General features: G+C 40.4%; 1 protein-coding gene across 1 annotated transcript; it reads left to right on the top strand.

Moving 5' to 3' along the window:
- The first annotated feature begins 347 nt into the window (after window positions 1–347).
- Window positions 348–15590, top strand: pgap1 (post-GPI attachment to proteins inositol deacylase 1). The gene is made up of 26 exons (XM_023409210.2): window positions 348–601; window positions 1903–2056; window positions 4179–4354; window positions 5692–5863; window positions 6164–6324; window positions 6656–6708; window positions 6805–6871; window positions 7110–7215; window positions 7428–7486; window positions 7717–7800; window positions 8393–8442; window positions 8602–8653; window positions 8734–8811; window positions 9641–9716; window positions 9802–9875; window positions 9966–10017; window positions 10100–10166; window positions 10252–10357; window positions 10481–10519; window positions 10698–10882; window positions 11023–11253; window positions 11378–11513; window positions 12202–12252; window positions 12423–12634; window positions 14020–14124; window positions 14220–15590. The coding sequence occupies exons 1-26, from the start codon at window positions 470–472 to the stop codon at window positions 14356–14358; spliced, it is 2817 nt and encodes a 938-aa protein (XP_023264978.1). The 5' UTR covers window positions 348–469; the 3' UTR covers window positions 14359–15590.
- Window positions 15591–20382: the final 4792 nt, after the last annotated feature.

Here is a 20382-nt window from a genome sequence, read left to right on the forward strand (position 1 = left end):
TAAGGTATAACGTTAAACGAAAATAATGTAAGCAAGTATTATATGTCTTAATTGCTTTTCTATTTGTACTTGTAGAAATGGTGGATATATATTGTTTCTATTTTCTATAATCAAAGCAGGAAAAAAAATTGAATACTTACTCTAATGGATGTGAAATTTTGCATGAGAAAATATGAATTATTAAATAAAACTTACAGTTTCATCAGTCCATAAAACAATTTCCAATATATAGCGCGTCACTCGCTGTTTGCTCTCCTATTGGTGCATTTTCTTAGTGCTGTCCTACCATTGGCCGAGCAACCTGCCAATCACCGCAGTTTGTATAGTATGTAGTTCCTGTTGTGGGGTTCAGCCGGTGAGAGTGACAACCTGTGTGGTGTCTTCCCCGGCAGGGAGCTCGCAGTATCCAAAGCTGAAACATGGAGGCTGAACACCTGTGATATCAAAGAGCGGGAGTCAGACCTGAACCATGAAACTCGCCGCTGTGGCCTTTTACGGTTTCGCTCTGGGGCTTTTGGCGGTTGGCCTGCGAGAGCTGCTGACTGGCTTCGAGGAGAACAGATGCAGTATGACCTATATGTTTGAATACCCAGAGTACCGGGTGAGTAGACATCCAGACTCATTTTTGGGAGGGAAATAGCCACAAATTAGCTCACAGAGCACCGTAGTTGTCGCGTTGTTTCCGGTAGAAGCTAAAAAAAAAACATCTCGCTAATTGGTTCGTTTACTTAGTTGAAACCAGAACAGGCAACATTAATTAACACTGGTAAGCGTTTTTAAATCCATTTCCTTAAATCATATCTGCTAATATTACCTGGCAGACACAGTAACGTCAGGTGTGGGGCTGTGCTACCTTACAGCCAGACTAACGCATTCCCCCAGTGGGCTCTGTTTACACCTGTGAGGCTGGAGGATTCAGAGTAGATTAGCCCAAATTATCCAGGTTATAAAACCATAAATCAATCCCTGATCCCTGAATCCTCTCAGAAGGTCACCAGCAGATCAGCTTTACAAGGAAGGGACGTGTGTTTGTGAGATGTTTAGTAATGAATGCCATGTAGGTCACCCTCCTTTGCTCTTTATGCTCACTAATGTGCTCATCTGTGGAGCACAGCTGGAGGCAAAGCACCATATGGACATCAGTATTACTTCATACAGGAGTTTATGTTGTTTTTGTTCTGGTGTAAGGGAAGGAGAAAAAGAAGACCCTATATATCTATAAATAGTCTTGAGGCTTGTTTATGTGGTTAATGGACATAGTCTTGGGAGTCAGGGTCAGCTCAGTATTAGTGCTTGTTATAAATACAGGCCAGAGGGCACAGGAATAAAGAAACTATAAAGCATTATTATCTGACAAGTATAATATGTAAAGCAAGATGATAAAAACTACAGAGATGAAAACCAAATTTTATAGAGCTATTACACAGTAATCAGTGTAAGAAATCATGATGTGAGGTGATACATATGATTCTGGTTATTGCAATAATCAAAGGTTGAGTGTCATTGTTTTCTCATCTACTTTACAGGGAAATTACACTGTTTAAGATGAATTGACCAGTATTATGATATTTATCCATTTTACAGAAAATACTGAAAAATGACCATCACAACTTTTTCCTGATCCTGTGACTCGATTTTGATCATTTGACTAATAATTTCAGGCCTCATTGATATTGCCCAGCCACAGATGTACTATTACAGCTGTACAGTAGATGAACCACTGCCTATAACAAAGGTCTGGTCATTCGTTGCGCAGATAAAGAGAGAACTGTACCAGGAAATGATCAGGGTTGATGTGATCGGACCTCACATTTTTACTATCACAAGTGTATGTGAATGTAAACATAGAGCTTCATTTCCTCATCTGTGTGTGTGTTTTTGTTTTCCACGTTGGGTTCACAGCGTGTGGCTCTGCCTCGTCGTGTTGCCAGACTGTACCCAGCGTACGGGCTCTACCTGTACGGAGAGGGTCTGTACGCCCAGGAGACCCGAGCGCTGAAACTCACCGGTGCCCCTGTGCTATTCCTGCCTGGAAATGCTGGAAGTTATAAACAAGGTGAGTGCAAAGAGTTAATGGCGGCTGTATGAAGACGTCCCATGACAGATTTCAGTTCACACATTTAAGTCTGAAACTAGCAGTAGGGAGAAAATAAGGTGAGTGGAAGTTGAGCATTACAACTCTGAACAGCAAAGACGTTTGAAGGCACAGCCAGGAGGAGGAGACTCTTTTCAATCAGTGGATGTGCTGAGGCGGTTTGAGGACATTTAGATGGCTTCATGCTTTTTGTTGATTAGTCTCCACACACAGTTTTGCACACAAGCCCTTAGTCATTTGAGACAGTGGATGTTATAGCTTTTACATATCACAGAACTCAGGTTTCCACAGACTGTTATTGTGTTTGTGATGCTGGAATTTGGATTTCACATGTTAACATTAGATGATATTTTAATCTTGGAAAACTGGCTTTTGCAGCCATTTTTAAAACTGTGTTTTTTTCTTTTTGCTGCTGTAAGATTCTTGTTGTATCATTTTAAGGATGCTCTTATGGGCTTACATTAGGGTCAATTAGATTTTGAGCTTGTAAAGTGATTTTAGGACATAATTGTAAAGTTTGTAGTCATAAATCGACCTTTGCAAACTAAATCTACGTGAGAAATTCAAGTGCATGTGGAGAAAAGAGTATTATTAGTACAAAAAAGTGACTGAATAAAATCTGAACAAATGTTGAGGTTACACAAAGGCCATGAAAGAAGCTTTTGTGAACATGTGTGTACAGATACTTACAGATACTCTGCTTTGTGGTTGGACTGTCGTCCAGTCAGATCCCTGTTGAAACTTCGGCATCACAAACAGTGCTGAGTTTTACACTTTAGTTTTCTGCTCTGTATCTGTACACAGATGTTCACAAAAGTCTTGTCTTCGTGTAGCCACTGATATCATTTGTTCAGATTTTATTCACGGAGTCATTTTTTAACTAATACTACATGCACAAACTTGAATTTCTCAAGCAGATTACTTTCACAAGCTCAAAATCTAATTGAGCCTAATCTGAGCCCATAGACTCTGTAAAGCCACAGGTCACAGGCCAACAAACAAGTCAGTGACCTACACTGTTGTACTGGATGACCTGTTCCTTCATTATCACACACACTCACAATGTACATGTAGTGTATTTTTAGTCAGCCCCACAAACACCGTTCTGCTCCTGTAAATGCTCACTAAGCACTAAATGTGGATTAGTCCATGGCTGAAAATAAATGCACTATTTTCAGCTGATTACATAATGTTTGTGCCCAGCTTTTTAAGGAAATTACAGAGCCTTTTTTAAAAATGAAACTATATATTCATGACCCACCATGACTGAGCTGCCTGACACGACTAAAAAGAAAGAGACTAACAGACTGTTTGTTTGTTTTTGTCTTTTAATAGGATTTATCTACAACAAATAATCACGGACTAATCCCTTTGTCCTTCAATATAGGCTTTAATAAAGGCTTAAAATGCAGATGAGTTCCATTTAATCAAACATCTTGATTATTATTGTGATTATCAGGGTTTATATGTTAATTATACCAAATTAGGTTTTGTCTACCTAATAACTGAGGCGTGCGCTCCATGGTACATGGTGTTGAGATTATACCTGCCCCCTGTTCTTGCTATCAGTCGTGTGTAGGAGGAGAACACCCGCGCTTTTATTCATGTGAAGACAAACACATTTTGCACTTCACTGTTTGTGATGATTAAACAGTTTTTTTTTTTTTTGTCCCACATTCACACTATTCACAACAATGGATTTTTGGCAATAGCTGTTGTTTGATGAGCTTCATAAATGAAACAACAGCGTGATGAATCACCAGTGGCAGATCAGATGTGAGTGCTGCTGGGAGGTTTCAGGGCTCTGGCCTTACAGGAAAATGGTGTAGCCTGTGTAAATTTAATGAGCCTTTTTAACAGGAAAGTGAGTATTTTCTTTTTAGGTCATGAACAGCTGCCTTGATGATCTGAAGCAGCTCAAGACATGATGGCTCGAATCAATAATTCAAAATATTTAAAAAATAATCTGCGCGTAAGAGCTGTGCATTGATAATTATAGCGGCATGTCAGTTTGCAAAGTAGCATGAAGGCTGAACACATTGTGATCTTATGATCTGACACTTGTCTTCTCCTCCTCATGAAGCTCGCTCCCTGGGCTCGGTGGCCCTGAGGAAGGCTGAAAACATGGAGGGAGGTCTCCACTTCAACGTGTTCACCGTGGACTTCAACGAGGAGCTGGTGGCGCTTTACGGTGGCAGTTTGCTCCGGCAGACTCACTTCCTGCATGAAAGCATTAAGGCCATCCTGAGGCTGTACAAGGTCAGGCCTCAAATATCATCCACTGGTCAGACAGGGTTACTCACACTAGATCACGGATATTGCTGCAGGGGTAACATTTCACTGTGGAGGGATACATATCACACACATCACATCTCATCACCTTCTACATTTACATCTTAGGCATTTAGTTAATCCTTCTGACCTGCACATGAAGCAGTAATGAAGAAGTCAGGCAACACCAGAATAAACTAAAATTCCTGAATGCCAACATTACAACATTACAACAAAACATGCCGTTAACATTAAATACAGTATCATATACTCCAGTGGCCATTAAATATTTATGTCTGTATACCTACAGGGGATTATTAGTAAGTCACATGGGTTTAAACTGTAACATGTGAATCTGCCAGCACTGCTACAGGGGTGGTTTTTATTGGGATAAATGCTAGTTAGCCGTGTTTGCCAGAGGTAAAAGTAGTCTGGCAACCAGCGCAGGGATATTAAGGTTTAAAAGAAGTAACAGAAGTCCAGTGAGGTCAGATCATTTCTGCTCATACCACAGGTGCATTGACAAAAAAAAAAAGTACAAAGTAGGGCTCAACGATATGCAAACAAAATCATATTGCGATTATTTTGGCAGATATTGCAGTTGAGATATGAGTCACAATTTCAGTTGGAATGGTCAGTTTTACATTTTATTTTCACTGAAACAAATGACAATGTGATTTTTGTTGATCTTGCACCAAACAAACATGTTCCTTTACACCTGGAGAATATGATATGTAGGATGGGCGTCTCTGTATCACCACAGTGCTTCATTTATGGTCTGTTGTGACACATTTTACCTTTTTTATCAAAAACAAATTGCAGCTCGTTTGATTTCGATAATAATTTAATGAACCATTCAGCCCTACTACAAAGTGATTTAGTTAGGGATCAAAGGAGCGTTTTTTTAAAAGTCATGACAACTAATGTCAAACACAAAGGACAAGCTCAAAGAGAAGCGGAGGTCACAAACAGGAGGTGCTGCTGCATGAAAATACTAGGTCCTTCATTTTTCTAACACTTTGTGGTAAATGTTGGACCCTAAAGCCAATAAGTGGGATAAATGGTTATATAGAGCTTTTCTAGTCTCAGAGAACACTCAAAGCACTTTACAATACATACCACATTCACCCATTCACACACACACCTATACACAGACTCATACACTGATGAGGCATCAGCATCTTGCCCAAGGACACTTTGACGTGAAAACCGGAGGCTTCTGATTAGTGGAGGACCCACTCTACCTCCTGAGCCACAGCCATCCCGATAAGTGGCTTAGGGTTAGAGGTTAAACAGTCTGTTTTTTCTCTGTCTCTGCTTCCCAGCATCTGAAGACCCCTCCCCAGAGTGTGGTGCTGGTGGGTCACTCCATGGGAGGAGTGGTGGCTCGGGCGCTGTTCACGTTGCCTCGCTTCAACACCAACCTGGTCAGCCTCATCATTACCCAGGCCTCTCCTCACCTGGCTCCAGTACTGGCCCTGGACCCATACCTGCTGGGTAAGAGCAACTCTCTCATGCTTAGTCTTAAAAGCTACATCGACACCGTGTGCTCTGAGTTATGTCCTGAAAGATAACAGCTGATTACGCTGATTATTTACATACTTTCAACCAGAGAGGAGGAACTAATCAGTGAAATCAGCTGCTGTGTTGTTCAGCTGTTATGATAACCAGCACTGAACTTTAAGACTCAGATGTGGTCTGTTTTGTTTATAAATGTGGAATTGACTCATTTGTATATATGAATATAGAAAGATCTGTATGAATTCATATAAATGGTGGGTATTTTCCTCTTTGTAGATTTCTACTCTGCAGTGAGACAGAAGTGGGTGAACCGGGCAAACAAGCTCAGAAACATCACAGTCCTGTCTGTTGGGGGTGGTTACCGTGACTACCAGGTCCGCTCTGGCCTAACATCCCTGCCTTGTCCTCCGGGAGACCCCAATAAGTTGTCACTGGTGGTAAGATTTGATTGTGGATTGGTTAGGAGCAGCACTATGACTGGACCTATTTCCACCACAGGAACTTTTCCAGGAACTCAGGGAGTTTTTTAAGAACTGAGCAACTTCACCTCCATTTAACTGAAGGGGCGAAGTCACAATTTAGTTCCTCTTGTACAGTTTCCACCTCCTAAAATAAAACCCTTCTCTGGGATCTAGTATTATTGCCTTGTTAGAAGCAATGACAGACAATATTAAATATTCATGGGACTATATCAGAGAATTAAAATGTAGATTGTGTTTGATCTGGCACTTCTCTCTTCTTCTTCTTTTTTTTTTTTTTTTTTTTTAGGCGACTGCAGTTCCCAGGACGTGGGTCTCCACTGACCACCTCTCCATCGTTTGGTAAGACATGACATTATGTTTTGGCCGACTGTTTACCTATCCCAAAACATGTTAATCAGGTTATTCATACGTCACGTGTGTGTCTTCGTGTTCTAGGTGCAAAGAGCTTGTTCTTGCGACCGTCAGGGCGTTCTTTGACCTCATCGATCCTGAAACCAGACAGGTCAGAACAAACACACATTGATGTACATGTTTTGGGAAACAAAAGAAAAAAAAATCTTTCTGTAAAAAATGTTATAAGAAGAAATAACGAGGAGTATTTGTCATAGAACAAAGAAGTTATTTTGCAGAGGCTTGTGGGAGTCCTACACCCACCAAATAATCAAGGCCATCATCTCTGATAAACATCCTGTGCAAGCCCATGTCAGCTGTTTCCAAGCTAATTAGTGTGTTCTCATTAGTTCACAGAAAACCCGGAGAAGAAAATGGTTGTGCTAAACCATCACTTCATCAGACATCCTGTAAGGATGTTGGGAGAAACTCAAGACACTTCCATCTCCATCTTAGGTCAGAGAGAAACACTCCACCAACATCAGGCTGCAATAAACACATTTATTTATTTATTTATTTATTTATTTACAGCAGTATCCTATTCATGCCTCTTCAGTCATTTTCATTAACTGTATGAAGCAAAGTGAACTGTAGTTTTGACTAAGTAAGAATCACTCATATTTTATTACATGTTGTTCAGTTCTTTCCCTTTGTCTGTGTTTTTCTAGATTTCCCTGAAGCGTGGAGTGAAGTGAACACACTGCGTCTGGTTTACAGCACACCGAAGGTATCAAACATTGCATTAAAGTAATAAATGAACTCCTTACATGCAGTGGAAATAGTGGAGGACTGCACTGGAGATTTTCAGCCAGATACATTTTTATATATTAACTGCTTTGCTGTAGCCCTTTTACTGAAGCAAACTCATCTAATACAACTCAATGCAGTATTGCAGCCTAACGTCTAGTTAAAATGTACCAGTTGTTGTTCTACCAGAGTGTCGCTCTGTGTCTACAGGAAGGACAAGTCAAATATTTCCTGTTTGCTCTGTCGAGTCGGAGGAAAGCCTACAGCCATTTCTACTGCCGCAGCAACAACCTGGTGAGTTTCACCACTGTTATGTTGTCATTTGTTGTGTTGTTTGTAGTTTTTACTCAGTAGTCCATAATGACATAATAATGAAGGGAAAACATGTTTTTAAAATTTTGCAAATTTATTAGAAATCAAAAACTCAAACCTTTTTATTTATGAGATATTCAGACCCTTTCCTATAGCTACAAACTGTGGTCTGTGCTTCCTGTTGGCTTCAGTTATCCTTGAAATGTGTCTACAACTTGATTGAGTCCACCTGTGGCAAACCTCATGGCTTGGTGTGTCTTCACATGCAGTGTGAATTGTGGGACCTTATATATATATATATTATATATATATTATATATATATATATATATATATATATATATATATATATATATATGTATAAATATAGGTAGGTATATATATATATATATGTATAAATATAGGTAGGTATATATATATATAATATATATGTATAAATATAGGTAGGTATATATATATATATATATACCTATATCACCTATATATATAGGTGAAGCCAGAGGAATTTATTTGTTCTGTACATTTTTTTTTTCTGTACAGAAAAGTAAATCTGTTGTACTGTTGTTGTCCAACAGGAGATGACCAGCTGGGTGTACGGCTGCATGCACAAAAACGGTTCTTCATGGTAAGAATATGATTGTAGTATCCCTCCCCCCCAACCACTTATGTTTTTAATAGGTGTCTTAATTTTGCAGTTATCACTGAGAAAAGGTCATTTCTCTTGTGGTTATGTCGGATCTATACATTTCTATTGTGCTTCATTCATGTGCTTTGAAATTTCCAGTGTGCGTGCTGTAGATCTGTCTATGGGAACTGAGCTTCTGCCTCCATACAAGGTAACTCATCCTGGAGAGACGCTGTCCAGTCCAGTCACAACTGCTATTGGTCGCTGCTAACTGTCTGTGATCCTCCTCAGGTCCTGATTCTGAGTCTCAGCGACTTGTCTTCATTTACTCATCTGGTTGTTTCGGCTTCCAACCTGAACGGTCGACAGGTACTTGAGACAAAATGAGAATGATATGGTCCTACTCTCTTTCTCCTCTGTGTCTGTGTCTCTGGGCTGCTGTAGGGGAACAAGAGTACAGCCATGCTTCCAACTAGAGCTGAACAGTTAATTGAAATATAATCGAAATCATAATATGGTCAAGTGCAATATCCAAACCGTAGGAGCTGCAATTTTAAAGTTTTCTTTTATTAAAGTAAAATATATCACAACATACCATTATAAATGAAGCAGTGTGGTGAGAGAGAGCTTGTTCGCTACAAGCCCCAGCAAAAAATGACATCATGATAACTTTTATATATTTTATTTTATATATTTTATATGGTTCAGCTCTACCACTCTGTGAGGGTGTACATAGGCACAGAGAGCTAACTGCTAACATGCACATTAACAATACTAGCATGCTGATGTTTAGCAGGTACTGTTTACTACTTATGATCTTACTTCACAATCTTAATTAAGCAGTCTAGCATCTAGCAAAGCGTCTACCTAGTAAAGTACAGCTGAGGCTGATGGGAATGTCGACCTCATGGTGATGCTACAGACAAAGTATGGGAATCACCAAAATCATTAGGATACATTATCTGGAATCCATGAGTGTTTTTGTAAACTTTGTTTTCACTTTTGTGTCAGTCACACACACTGGTAGAATCGGTGGGCTCAAATCACCTAAATAAAGCGTTGTTTAAAAGGCTGAGACAACCCAGCAGATGTGGCCAGAAAAACAGTTTACGAAGGAGAAACAGAAGTTTCCCATACTCTGAATCATCAGCCATGTTAATTTATACAAATGACAATACAACATGTGTCTGTTCCACAGTTTACAGTGGAGTGCGAGTGGCAGAGACAAGAATCTCAGACTCTGTCTGTCCCAGCTCCACATGTCCTGTCCTTCGGTGAGTTGACTTACTTTTGATGCTGATTCTCAAACCTCCAAATGAAAAGAGACACAGTCCTTCTCAGTAAGAGTTTGTTTTGCAGGTTTGACTGTCAGTGATGTTACGGTCAACTCCTCTGGACTTCTTCACACCATCGAGCTGCAGCACTTTCACCAGGTAGCTTTCAGAGCTTTATTTAATGTTTGCTAGACTCGGGATCCTTCATTCCTACTGTGTCACTAAATTTTATCACCACTGTGTCTTCAGGTGTATCAGGCTTTCAGAATTAATGTTGCAAGCCAGTGCAAAGTCCATAAAGGTAAGTTTGTACGTTTTTTTACGAAGACAGACGCATGTGCACATGCAGAAATGTGATATTACTCTTGTATTTCTGTTTGCAGATAGATTGTCCAATGTGTACAGGATCATGGTACCCTGGTTTCGAGAGGACTCTTTAACCACAGTCAGGTGAGTTATGTCAGTGTCTGTCTCCATGGCTATTTAATGACTTATTTACTCTTTCTGTCATGACTTGATGTGATCTGTTTGCCAGTGTGCCCTCAGTTACTGAGATCTCAGGGATGCTCCACACAAGTCGTCCAGACAACACTTCAGGTGTCCTCCTTCAGCTCCACACTGCCCCCAACTGCCAGTATAAGGTACTGCTCTTAGCTGCAGCATCTGTCTTTCACACACATCCTAATGAAAGTTTATCATGTAAAATACTGTTTTTGTCATTCACTTGGATATGTAAAATCAATCATGTTTACCCTCTGGTTCAGGTGTCAATAAGGACTTCATTACCCAGGGTGCTGGGACAGGTACAACAACTTTCTTGTGTTTGTTTGGGTAACATCCCAGATCAGGGAGACATTTTCAAACAATCTCGAACTATCTTTAAATAACAATGACAACTACACATACATTTATTGTTCTTCATGAACAAACAGTGATTCAGATAAAGCTCAGGTCTGATCCTCTCTCTCTCTTCCCTGGCAGATACTGAGGTTCTGTGGTCCTATGGTGCCAGTGTACACAGCTGTAACTCTCCTCCTGGCCTGTGGGGGGCAGCTGTCCTCCATCCTGAAGTCTAGGCAAGCTGCAGCCATGAGCCAGGTGGTCGGCAGAGGCCTGCAGCCTCATAAAGTCAACCTGCCCCTTTATGTTCTGCACATCTTACTTAGGTAGGCATTGGAGGAGTAGCGTTGAAGGAATTAAGGAATGTTGAAATTTGGAAGTTCTCAATCGCATCCCTCCAGCCTTCTGACTTCAGTGTGGATGTTACATGATAATACCTGAATAATCCTCCCGTCCCTCCCCTCAGCTGCAGCTGGTTTCAAGAGGTCTGGTCCATTCTGTGCCTCCCCCCTATGGATGCCCTCCCCCCAACATTCCCTGATGCAACGTTTCATGAAGGCGTGCTACCAGTTGAAGAATGGCCCCACCTCCTTTCCCCTCTGCTTTACATTTTGGGGGCAGCTGTGGCGTACTGGGGGAGCACGCTGCTCTGTCTCATTATGCGACTGATCTCATTAATATTAGCTCCACTACACAGGTATGGTTGGACATTTAAACACTGAGGTATGTGATTTGAAACTGTAATTGAATGGTGTATTCTTAAATGGCATCTCAACATCTTTATCTGACCTGTTAATTTTTAATTTCCTCTTCATCTGCAGACCGTCTGTCTCCAGAGATTGTGGCACCCTGCGACTGCGGACCCAGCTCCTCATCACCCTCTGTCTGACTGTTCTCGGCGGGACTTCCTGTGGAGCATTGTCAATCTTTGCTGCTTTTCTGCTCCACCTCTACAGAGTGAGTCTCAAGGGGATAGTTTAGGTTATTTGACGTGGGGTTGTGTGAGGTACTCATGAATAGTCGGTACATTACCCACAGTAGATTCTGTTCAGCACGATCCCAGTTAGGGAAGCCGACCAGGGCTCCGGCAGAATAGCACAGCAATGTGCCGCTGTGCACAGGGCCACGAGTAAAAACATGACTTAAACTAAAAACGCCCACTGAAACAATCCAATATCCAATATTTTCAGCCTAACCTTAAACAGCACTTACCTTTGGCACTGCTGAACTACTGTATTCCTACGCACAAGTGCACCTACGGAGCGCACTGTATTACGCTGCAGCAGCAGATCAGCTGAGTAAATCAGACAGCAGAGTAAATCAGAGTACCTCAGACAACACCACGTCAAGCAACCCGAACAATCCCTTTAAGATGTAATGAAATTTAAAAAAAAAAAAAAAGTCGTTCACAGGTGGTTTTTGCAGAGTAGCATCAATAATTAAATCAGTACAAATATGATATTGACTCTATTTATCCCTTGTTGTGTCAATAGGTAAAGCACACACAAGCTAAAAATGTGCTAACTCTCAGTAACTTTAAAGTGTTGATTAAAATGCCTCTGTTACACCATTTACCCATCAAAATATTGCAAGCACAATTTCTTCTGGTTATGTTTGTTTTGTTCTGTTTCCATTGCACACTCAGGTACTGAGGTTACAGATGACAGAAAGGTCTTTGAGTCACATGCTGAACCTGGTAAGAAATGTTTAATTTTGTTGCAAACCTGATAAACTAGCATCTGAGGGTTATATAAGTTAAGACGTGGTGTGAATGCAGAGCCATGGTTCAGAGTTCTTTACAGAATACACACACTGAACATTTTTATTCTTGTTGAATTTTTTTCAATTCTTCCACGATCTTTCCAGGCACCGCGGAAGCACAAAGAAACTGAGAATGGCACAGTCGATGCTGAGTGCTTGGACAGGTCTAAAGAATGTAACGGCGCCCCCCTGCTGTCAGAGTGTGCTCTGCAGGAGGTGAGGGATGACCTGCAGCTCCACCTCTGCCTATCAGCACTCTTCACACTGCCTGTCATGCTCAGCGCACCCTCACTCATCCACTGGATCCGCAACCTGAGGTACAGTATTAACACAACATGAACAGAGTATATGAGAGACAGTTAAAGGACCTTCCCTGCTGAAGTGCCTCTGAGCAAGACACTAAAGCCTGTCTTTATTAGAGAGTATGTTAATTATTATCCTGTTTCTACCAAAAATGCTAATTAGTGCCACATATTTATGTATAAATAATAAATAAAAAAACAGAGCGGCCACAGCAGTTTCTGCTGCTGATTCATCAGGACCCCTAATGCAAATCAAGTCACCTGCAATTAAAAGTTAGACCACCTGAGGTGTACCCATTACCCCACATCCCACATTTTATGTATGCAGCTCCATGAATGCATCCTTAAAATGCTTGTAAATACAGCAGGTGAATTTTTAGTTGCAGCAGGAGCAACTGAACTTTACCTCTGATTAGGTTTGGGTGATATCGAAATATTTAAAGGTCCCATATAGTATAAAGGTAGATGTCCACGTGTTGTCTGATTATAAAGCAGGTCTAAGTATCAAAGCACTCAGTCCACAGAGAAGCCTGTATTCAGAAACTGAGCCTTAAAACCAGCTGTCAGGACTTCTGTAACTTTATGATGTCACAACAAAGCAGTCTCCGCTCTCAGCCATGCATGAAGCCTGGGCCACCTAGACCCACCATCCAACCTTGCAGGATTTGGTTTCTCTGAGTGTTTACCTGAAATCTGCTATATTTTTATCGGATCACTCAGGAATCAGTCAGCCAATCAGAAGAGAGGTTCAGAGCCTCCTCTTTTCTGATTGGCTCACCGGCCAGTTGTTACTAGGGCTCCAGAAAGAAGCCTGAGAGAGGAGATGTAAAACTACACTGAGATGGTTTTTGGTTCTTAAAACCACAAATATATCTTCTAATGGATCAACACTTATATAATAACAACAGGAGAAGAGGAAAATATGGAGCTTTAATCTTTAATCTTAATACAGTCCAGCCCAAATATTGCAATATACAATTTTATCAAAATATTTTATAATAATTTTATTGTATTTTATGTTTCAGTTCTAGGTAATGCTGTCACTTAACAACAGTTTAAAGTTTTATTTATCACATGCCAAGGTCCAATGTACAGTAAGCAAAGCGGTGAAATGAGGGTGGGACATTCCTAGCAAAGTGTCACATCACTGTTCCCAATTATTGCATTCATTTCAAGTTTATTTAATGGTTATTTGTATAAAATATCTGGATAGAATGGCTTAAATGAGTTTCACTATATTAGGATTATTTTTTCATGATCGTTTTATCACAAAATGGCAAATTCTTGGCAAAAGTACTGAAGTAAAGTCATATTTAATGTCCAGTACAGTGGAGAGGTGGTACACAGGGTGAGGAATGGCATAAGAAATCTTGGTTAACCTACGTTGTGATCCTCTACAGATACTCCACCCAGTTGGATCCTGACCCTTGCTGGCCACACATTGTGCCTCTAATTATTGTGTACATGCTGCTTATTGACTGCAACACTTTAAAACTCTGCAACAGGTAGGACCACACCATCACCAACACACACACATTCCTTTGTTGAGCTTTGTTATCTTGTAACCACTGAATATTAACTCTGCCTTGATCTTTTTCAGCAAACTCCTGCCTCTGACTTCCTGCCTCCCTCTGCCCTTGGCCATTACCATGGTGACCTTCTCTCCACTCCACCTCTACAGAGTCACCTACTTCCTGCTGGCGACACTCATCCCCCTGGCCTCGTGTTGTCTGCTCTGACGGTATCTGGCTGGTTTCAGTCTTCATCTCTACCATAACAAGCCTTTCTCTAAGTTACAGCCTGACTCACTGCAGCTGGTTCAGACTGATTTGTCCCAAAAAGACTTGATGTATCAAACTGCCATGGAGCAGAGCCATAGACATACATAGCTTGGGGAACTGCCTGCTCAATGTTAGCACTAAAAGCTCCATGGCGATTACACTACGTTTTTAAATGAGAGGATGTAAAGGCCTTGGAGCATTTGGTGCAAATATGGCTCTGTTGGATTGACCTGAAACCAAGTTTGCCTTACTCTGTATATCTATAGCTCTGCCTTCAAGGAGCAAGAACTCCACAACCAGTGAAGCTACTGATACTAGAGATTCTCAACAGGGTGTTACTGTTAGTTTTCTTTTTTTGTTCTTTCTAGTGTCCTACAGTGGCATCTCCCACTGTGGTCTCTATGCTGTGAACTCTCTCACTGCCTACCGCTTAGCAATGACTTACAGTTGTGTGTAACTGTCGTAGCGCTGCCGCAAAACCAGTGGCTGTGCCATAAATTCATTCCATAAGAAAAAATCCAAAGTAATCATGTTTACATTCTCTGTTGACCTTTTTTTTTTTTTTTTTTTTTTTTTATTATTATTAATATACCACAACAGTGGCGATTATGAAGGTTTGCACTGGAAAAGGTTTGAGTACATGTGCAGGTTCAAGTGTGTCTCACATTATTCAGAAGAAGATTATGGTCTACTCCAAGTTCTCTACAAGACAGTGGTGGAGCTCAGTTTCATGAGGGTAATCAGACTGAAGTATGCAGTATCCATTACCAGCCGCAACAGCGTGGTTGGTATTGTTTTCACCTTGTGTGGGTATGTGTGTGTGTGTCATCATGGCAAATTGTGGTCCTGGAGACACCTACTGTAACAGGAACTACCACAGAGGTGGTTTTTAGGACTTTGGCAGGTGACTGTCTGTCTGTGGACAGATTTTGATACTGATGTGTCACAACCTGCAAGATACAGTCATGAAACTTTACAGGTGTGTAGTTGACATCAAAATGATGGCTGAGTTTGAAGATGGGTGTGGTCCAACCCATGAGTACTGAGTGCTCATGCAATAATAGAGTTGTGGTTCTGTTCAGACCTGGCATGAACATCCGATCACAAGTGGTCAGCTCTTCAGGTGTGAACGCACCCGAGACTGGCACACTTCGGGGATGCGATCACTCAGACCACATTCAGAGGAGGTGTGGACCTGTGGAGCCACATGTGGCCACATTGCTTTAGCAGTGTGAACATGAATGTGTCCTGAGCCACACTGAAGGACCAACTACTCTACTGACGTCCTCTGACAGTCTGATTAGTCCCAACAGTTTCATCATCAACCCAAAAGATTTTACTATTTCAATATCACAGGTGGTCACTTGAGACACATGTGGAGACATTTTAATTCCAGGTCTGAAGAGGGCTAATGACTGCTGAGTACTCGTATAATAATGTAGTAACCACTGAGAACACCACTGATCACAGCAGCTGCGACATTCTCACCCAGTACTCCTCGGTGAGAACGTTGCAGCTGCTTTGATCCCATCACAAGCTGGTTTCTAGTTATGTAGTGCCACATAAATCTGTGTCTTATCTGTTGTTTATTATAGTGACTCACACTTTCATGTCCTCTCTGTAGGCAATAGTGACTGTTAAATGGCTTGGGGCTTATCTAAAAGAAGCACCTAATAGTCTCATAGGCAGAAATAATAGTGACACATTTTTTAATTGGAGAGAAATGAGCCAAGAAATCAAATGATCTAAAATCCTCACATTGGTGTTGTGCATGTGCAAAAGCTTTATGCCTCCACTTTAACTAATCAAAACCAGTCCATCTCAGCCGCCCTGCATGTTCAGCTGTTCACTTGATAAAGTCAACATAATGGACATGTTCACAGCACTAATTTCCTCAGTACAATTACACCATCATGTTATAGTCAATCTCAATCTGCTGAGTTTCTCTTTCTCACAGAAATACTCACACTCACTCCTTTTTCCTGATTTGCTGTTCTTGTAAAACTACCTAAGAATTCTTGCACAGATATTTCAAATTAAAAGGTCCTTAGTGGGTCATAATCCTTCCTTTTTCTCATTAGGTTTTTGTTTTTTTGAAAATGCAAGAAGTGTTTAGTTTCACTGCCTGTAGCTTAACTTTGGTTAAAGCTACAGCAAATTAGGCAAAGTCAAAACAAATTTATTAGTGAATGAAAATGAAATAATATATTTGATTTTCAAAAAGAGACTTGGTAGCACTGATAGAATTAACGCTGTTGATGTGCATGTTATGTTGAACTTAACTGCTAAAAACTGTCCTCAGTGGTGTTGTGACAGTGCAGCAATAGTTTGTCACCAAAAAGTGTCCTGCTCCACCACTGCTTCAGTATCAGTAATTGATATTAGCTGATCTGATCACTCCTGTAAACCTGCGATCTCCCTGCCAGCTGCTGAATTGCAGGATAAAAACGAGCAGCTCTGAACAGAGTCGAGCTAACAGAAACATTTTGAATGCACAGTCACAAGCTAACTAGATGCTGCTCATTGTTGTCCTGGCAGTTCGCTGCTCAATCAGTCAACATCCAGCAACAGTAGTCACCTGTCGCACAAAAACAAGCAGCTGGCAGAAGCTGTACTTTATAGTCTATAATCTAATTCACCTCGTATGAGGCTGTGTAATATATGAATGCGTCCTCTGGAAGACCTCTTCTTTTTACTCATACTGTCAACCAATATTCATATATCATGTGATGTAGATACATTGTGCACATGCAATGTTGATAACTTTATTGCTCTGGGTCACAGTGGATGTAATTAGGCTGATCAAAAGAAACAGACTTGAGTGTCAAAGTGAGAACAGATTTCTTTAGTTTGATCTGAATTAAACATAAAATATAAAAGAGGCTTTTGTAGCTGAAGCTTTTATTTTGACATTAAAGTATTAAGTATATATACTTCTGTTGATCAGTTTCAAAAACTCCTAATCGTGTCCAGGGAGAGTCAATGTTTTAAAACGGTACGAAGTTCACAGGGAGGTGCACCAGTGTAACGTTTGATGCAGAAACCTCCATGTTACAAACCTGGTCCAGTCTGTCTCTTTGTGCCAAATTGGCAGCAATGCACACGTGTTGGCAGGTTAAATCTGATTACACTGAGAGTTAATGAGCTGATTGTGAGATAATTGTGCTGAGCAGACAAATTAGCATACAGAGATGGAACAAATCATAAATATTCGTTGGGTTTTTATGTTATGGACACAGTCACATGTTGAAACTACAGACAAAGGGTCATAATGACTTGTCATTACTTGTGGTTGTTGGTATTTTTATACAGTGGGTGTGTGTTGTTGTTGTTGTTGGTGAAGCTTTGGCTCAGCGAAGTTTAAAAGGCAGACGGCTTACTTTGTCTAAGCCTGTTCAGTGTTGCAGCTGATTCACATGTACAGTATGAATCAAGCTTCAGGCTTTTAAAGGGAGAATTTAAACCTCAAGGCATTAGTGGAAATTGCTTTTGCCTTCTTCTGCTACAGTACTGGGGTTAATAAGGGAATTTTCTTCATGGTTACAGTTTATTAAGGTGTGGTTAGTTATCTTAATGGCCGATGTACAGGTGAATATTAATGACCAAGGAGTCCACCACCTTTTGTCTTTTCAAATCAACTTAATTACTCTAAAACTGATCACAAATCTGCTGGTCTGAAGTCAGGAGTACAGCAAGTCTTGAAGTTAGAAGAACAAAAAAAAAACAAACCTTGTGACCATTTGAATGTTATTTTTATTATGTATAAGAACACGTTGATTTCTTGCAGTTCCAGATTTTAACTTTTTAAACGCTATTGAGAAGACGAGCCTGCAGTTGTTCTGTATTTTTATTACTGTCAACAAAACCCATGAAAAGACCAAAATGGACGATGTGTAAATCTTAACACTCTCTGGTTCCTTACCCTGTCTATGGCTCTCACCCACACTCACGACTGTTAACAACTAGAATGGCACCTAGTAGAGCACAGACCTTCGCCAAGACCAAACAATCCTACACATGTCGGTTACATCTGGATTATCATCTGGATCTGCACAACACTCTACAAAGTCATAAATCTCAACACCATTAATGTGTCTGATTTTGGACATCAAGACCCAAGCATTGTTTCCTGAGAACTAGAAAATATGACGATCCCTCGCAATATTAAGGAAAGGGATTTAAGAAAATTCCTGGAGCTGCTGCTTTAACCAAAGTTGAGTTCTTCCCTGGCCCGTGCTCCATCCCTTCACCAATTTTACGTAGTCCCGCTGACAAACAAACAAACAGACACAGGTGAAAACAACAAAGAAAGTAATTTCCCAAAACAGCTGAGAACTGTAGTTTTTAGCAAAATTTACTCAAACAGTAAGCAGTGTATTTACTGGGGACTATTTTCAGCTGCGGATTAATTCACATTTAGTGCTGTACTGAGTATTTGCAGCAGCAGGAGAGTGTATGTGGAATTGAATCAAAAATAAACTAGAACGGTGCAACAGTGCAGCTAGTGGACAATAGTGGAGCTCTAACACTTATCAGGAATAATATCAAGCTAAAGGAAACATACACTAAACTTAAGGATCAATTCATTGTTGGTTTTGGTCTTTTTGTGGGGTTTGTTGACAGAACAGGACTTATCCTTTAATTCAAGGTATAAGAAGAGGACATAATATTTGATATCATGAACCTTTTGGATTTAAATGGAATGAATCAGATGGGAAATTCTGCCACCACACTTGTTTCAAACCATCATGTAGATTGTTGCAATGGAAACTGTTTCCTGTGTGGTGCAGTGTGTTGTGTGTTTTGAGTGTAGTGTGCTGTTATGGCATATAAGCCTTATGTTTTTTTTTGTTTTTTTTTCTTGCCTTTTGAATTCAGTTTTTGTTGCCAATGACTTTTTAAGCCAATTAACCGTTGCACTCACAATGACACTTAATGAATCAGTTTCATAAATCTATGTAATATATTAGATGATTTCGAATTAAAGAAAACAATTGATTTATACACAGGTGTTCTGACGTCAAAGATGAGCGGTATAGCTAATGGAGGGAAAGTCTTCAGATGTCAGAATATCCATCGAGCAGCTGTTAGATGAGACGCCAAAACCTGATGGTTTAGTATCTGCTAAGAGTTGACTTTTTGTTGTTTTTATTTTATTTTATTCCTCTCTGTGTTAAAACTGTGTCTTACTGTTCTTGCTTTGTGTCACATCTTCCCGCTGTTGCTCACACCCCCTCACGCCAGTGAAGCAGCTGCTGTGCCTTTCTGCTTTCTCGTGGATGCAGCAGTGCATCTGTTTCCTACTTGCCTGAATGTTTAATACCATTCAGTCCTCAGCAGCAGTGTACTGGCTCACTGATAAAAAGGCCTATTGTAAATGTAGATTTACTCCACTGTCTCTGTGCGACTCCCCAAAATCCTCAACACAGTAGTAGGATTTTAGATCTGTGTGACTTTATAATTACTAGACACTAAAGATAAGTTAATTAGGGACCAGTCAAGCTTGCCCCCTCAGGCAAATACACAATCATACATCAATACGGTCTGCAAAGACACCGCAGTTGTTCCCAATGTGAATGTACCTGCACTGAATGTCTCTACGTGTGTTTGAATTTATACAATACCAGTGGTGTAAGTGATCAGCTTTTCTGTGCACATGTCCGTTTGGTGCAGTTTTAGTGCTTTGACATGCACATCGTCTGCCTCGTTGTGAATTGGTGGCATACACGACTTTGTAGAACAAATTAGTAGAGATGAGAGTTACGTTTTATATCAATATAATCGTGATTTATATCGGTGTTCACTGTGATGATGTCGTTCCAGATGTTCAGACGTACACTTGGTGGGGTTTTCCTTCCAAACTGAAAAATCCACACAATTTTATTATTTTTTTCACACATTAATGTTTTGGGATATTAGCTGTTTAAAATTAGGTTTGTGTGTTTTTGTCTCTTGTCTAAAATGGATCATCTCTCATTTTAA

This window comes from Seriola lalandi, unplaced genomic scaffold (assembly GCF_002814215.2).
Source record: "Seriola lalandi dorsalis isolate HSWRI2012SDOR001 ecotype SW California unplaced genomic scaffold, Sedor1 jcf7180002054385, whole genome shotgun sequence".
Taxonomy (NCBI): Eukaryota; Metazoa; Chordata; class Actinopteri; order Carangiformes; family Carangidae; genus Seriola; species Seriola lalandi.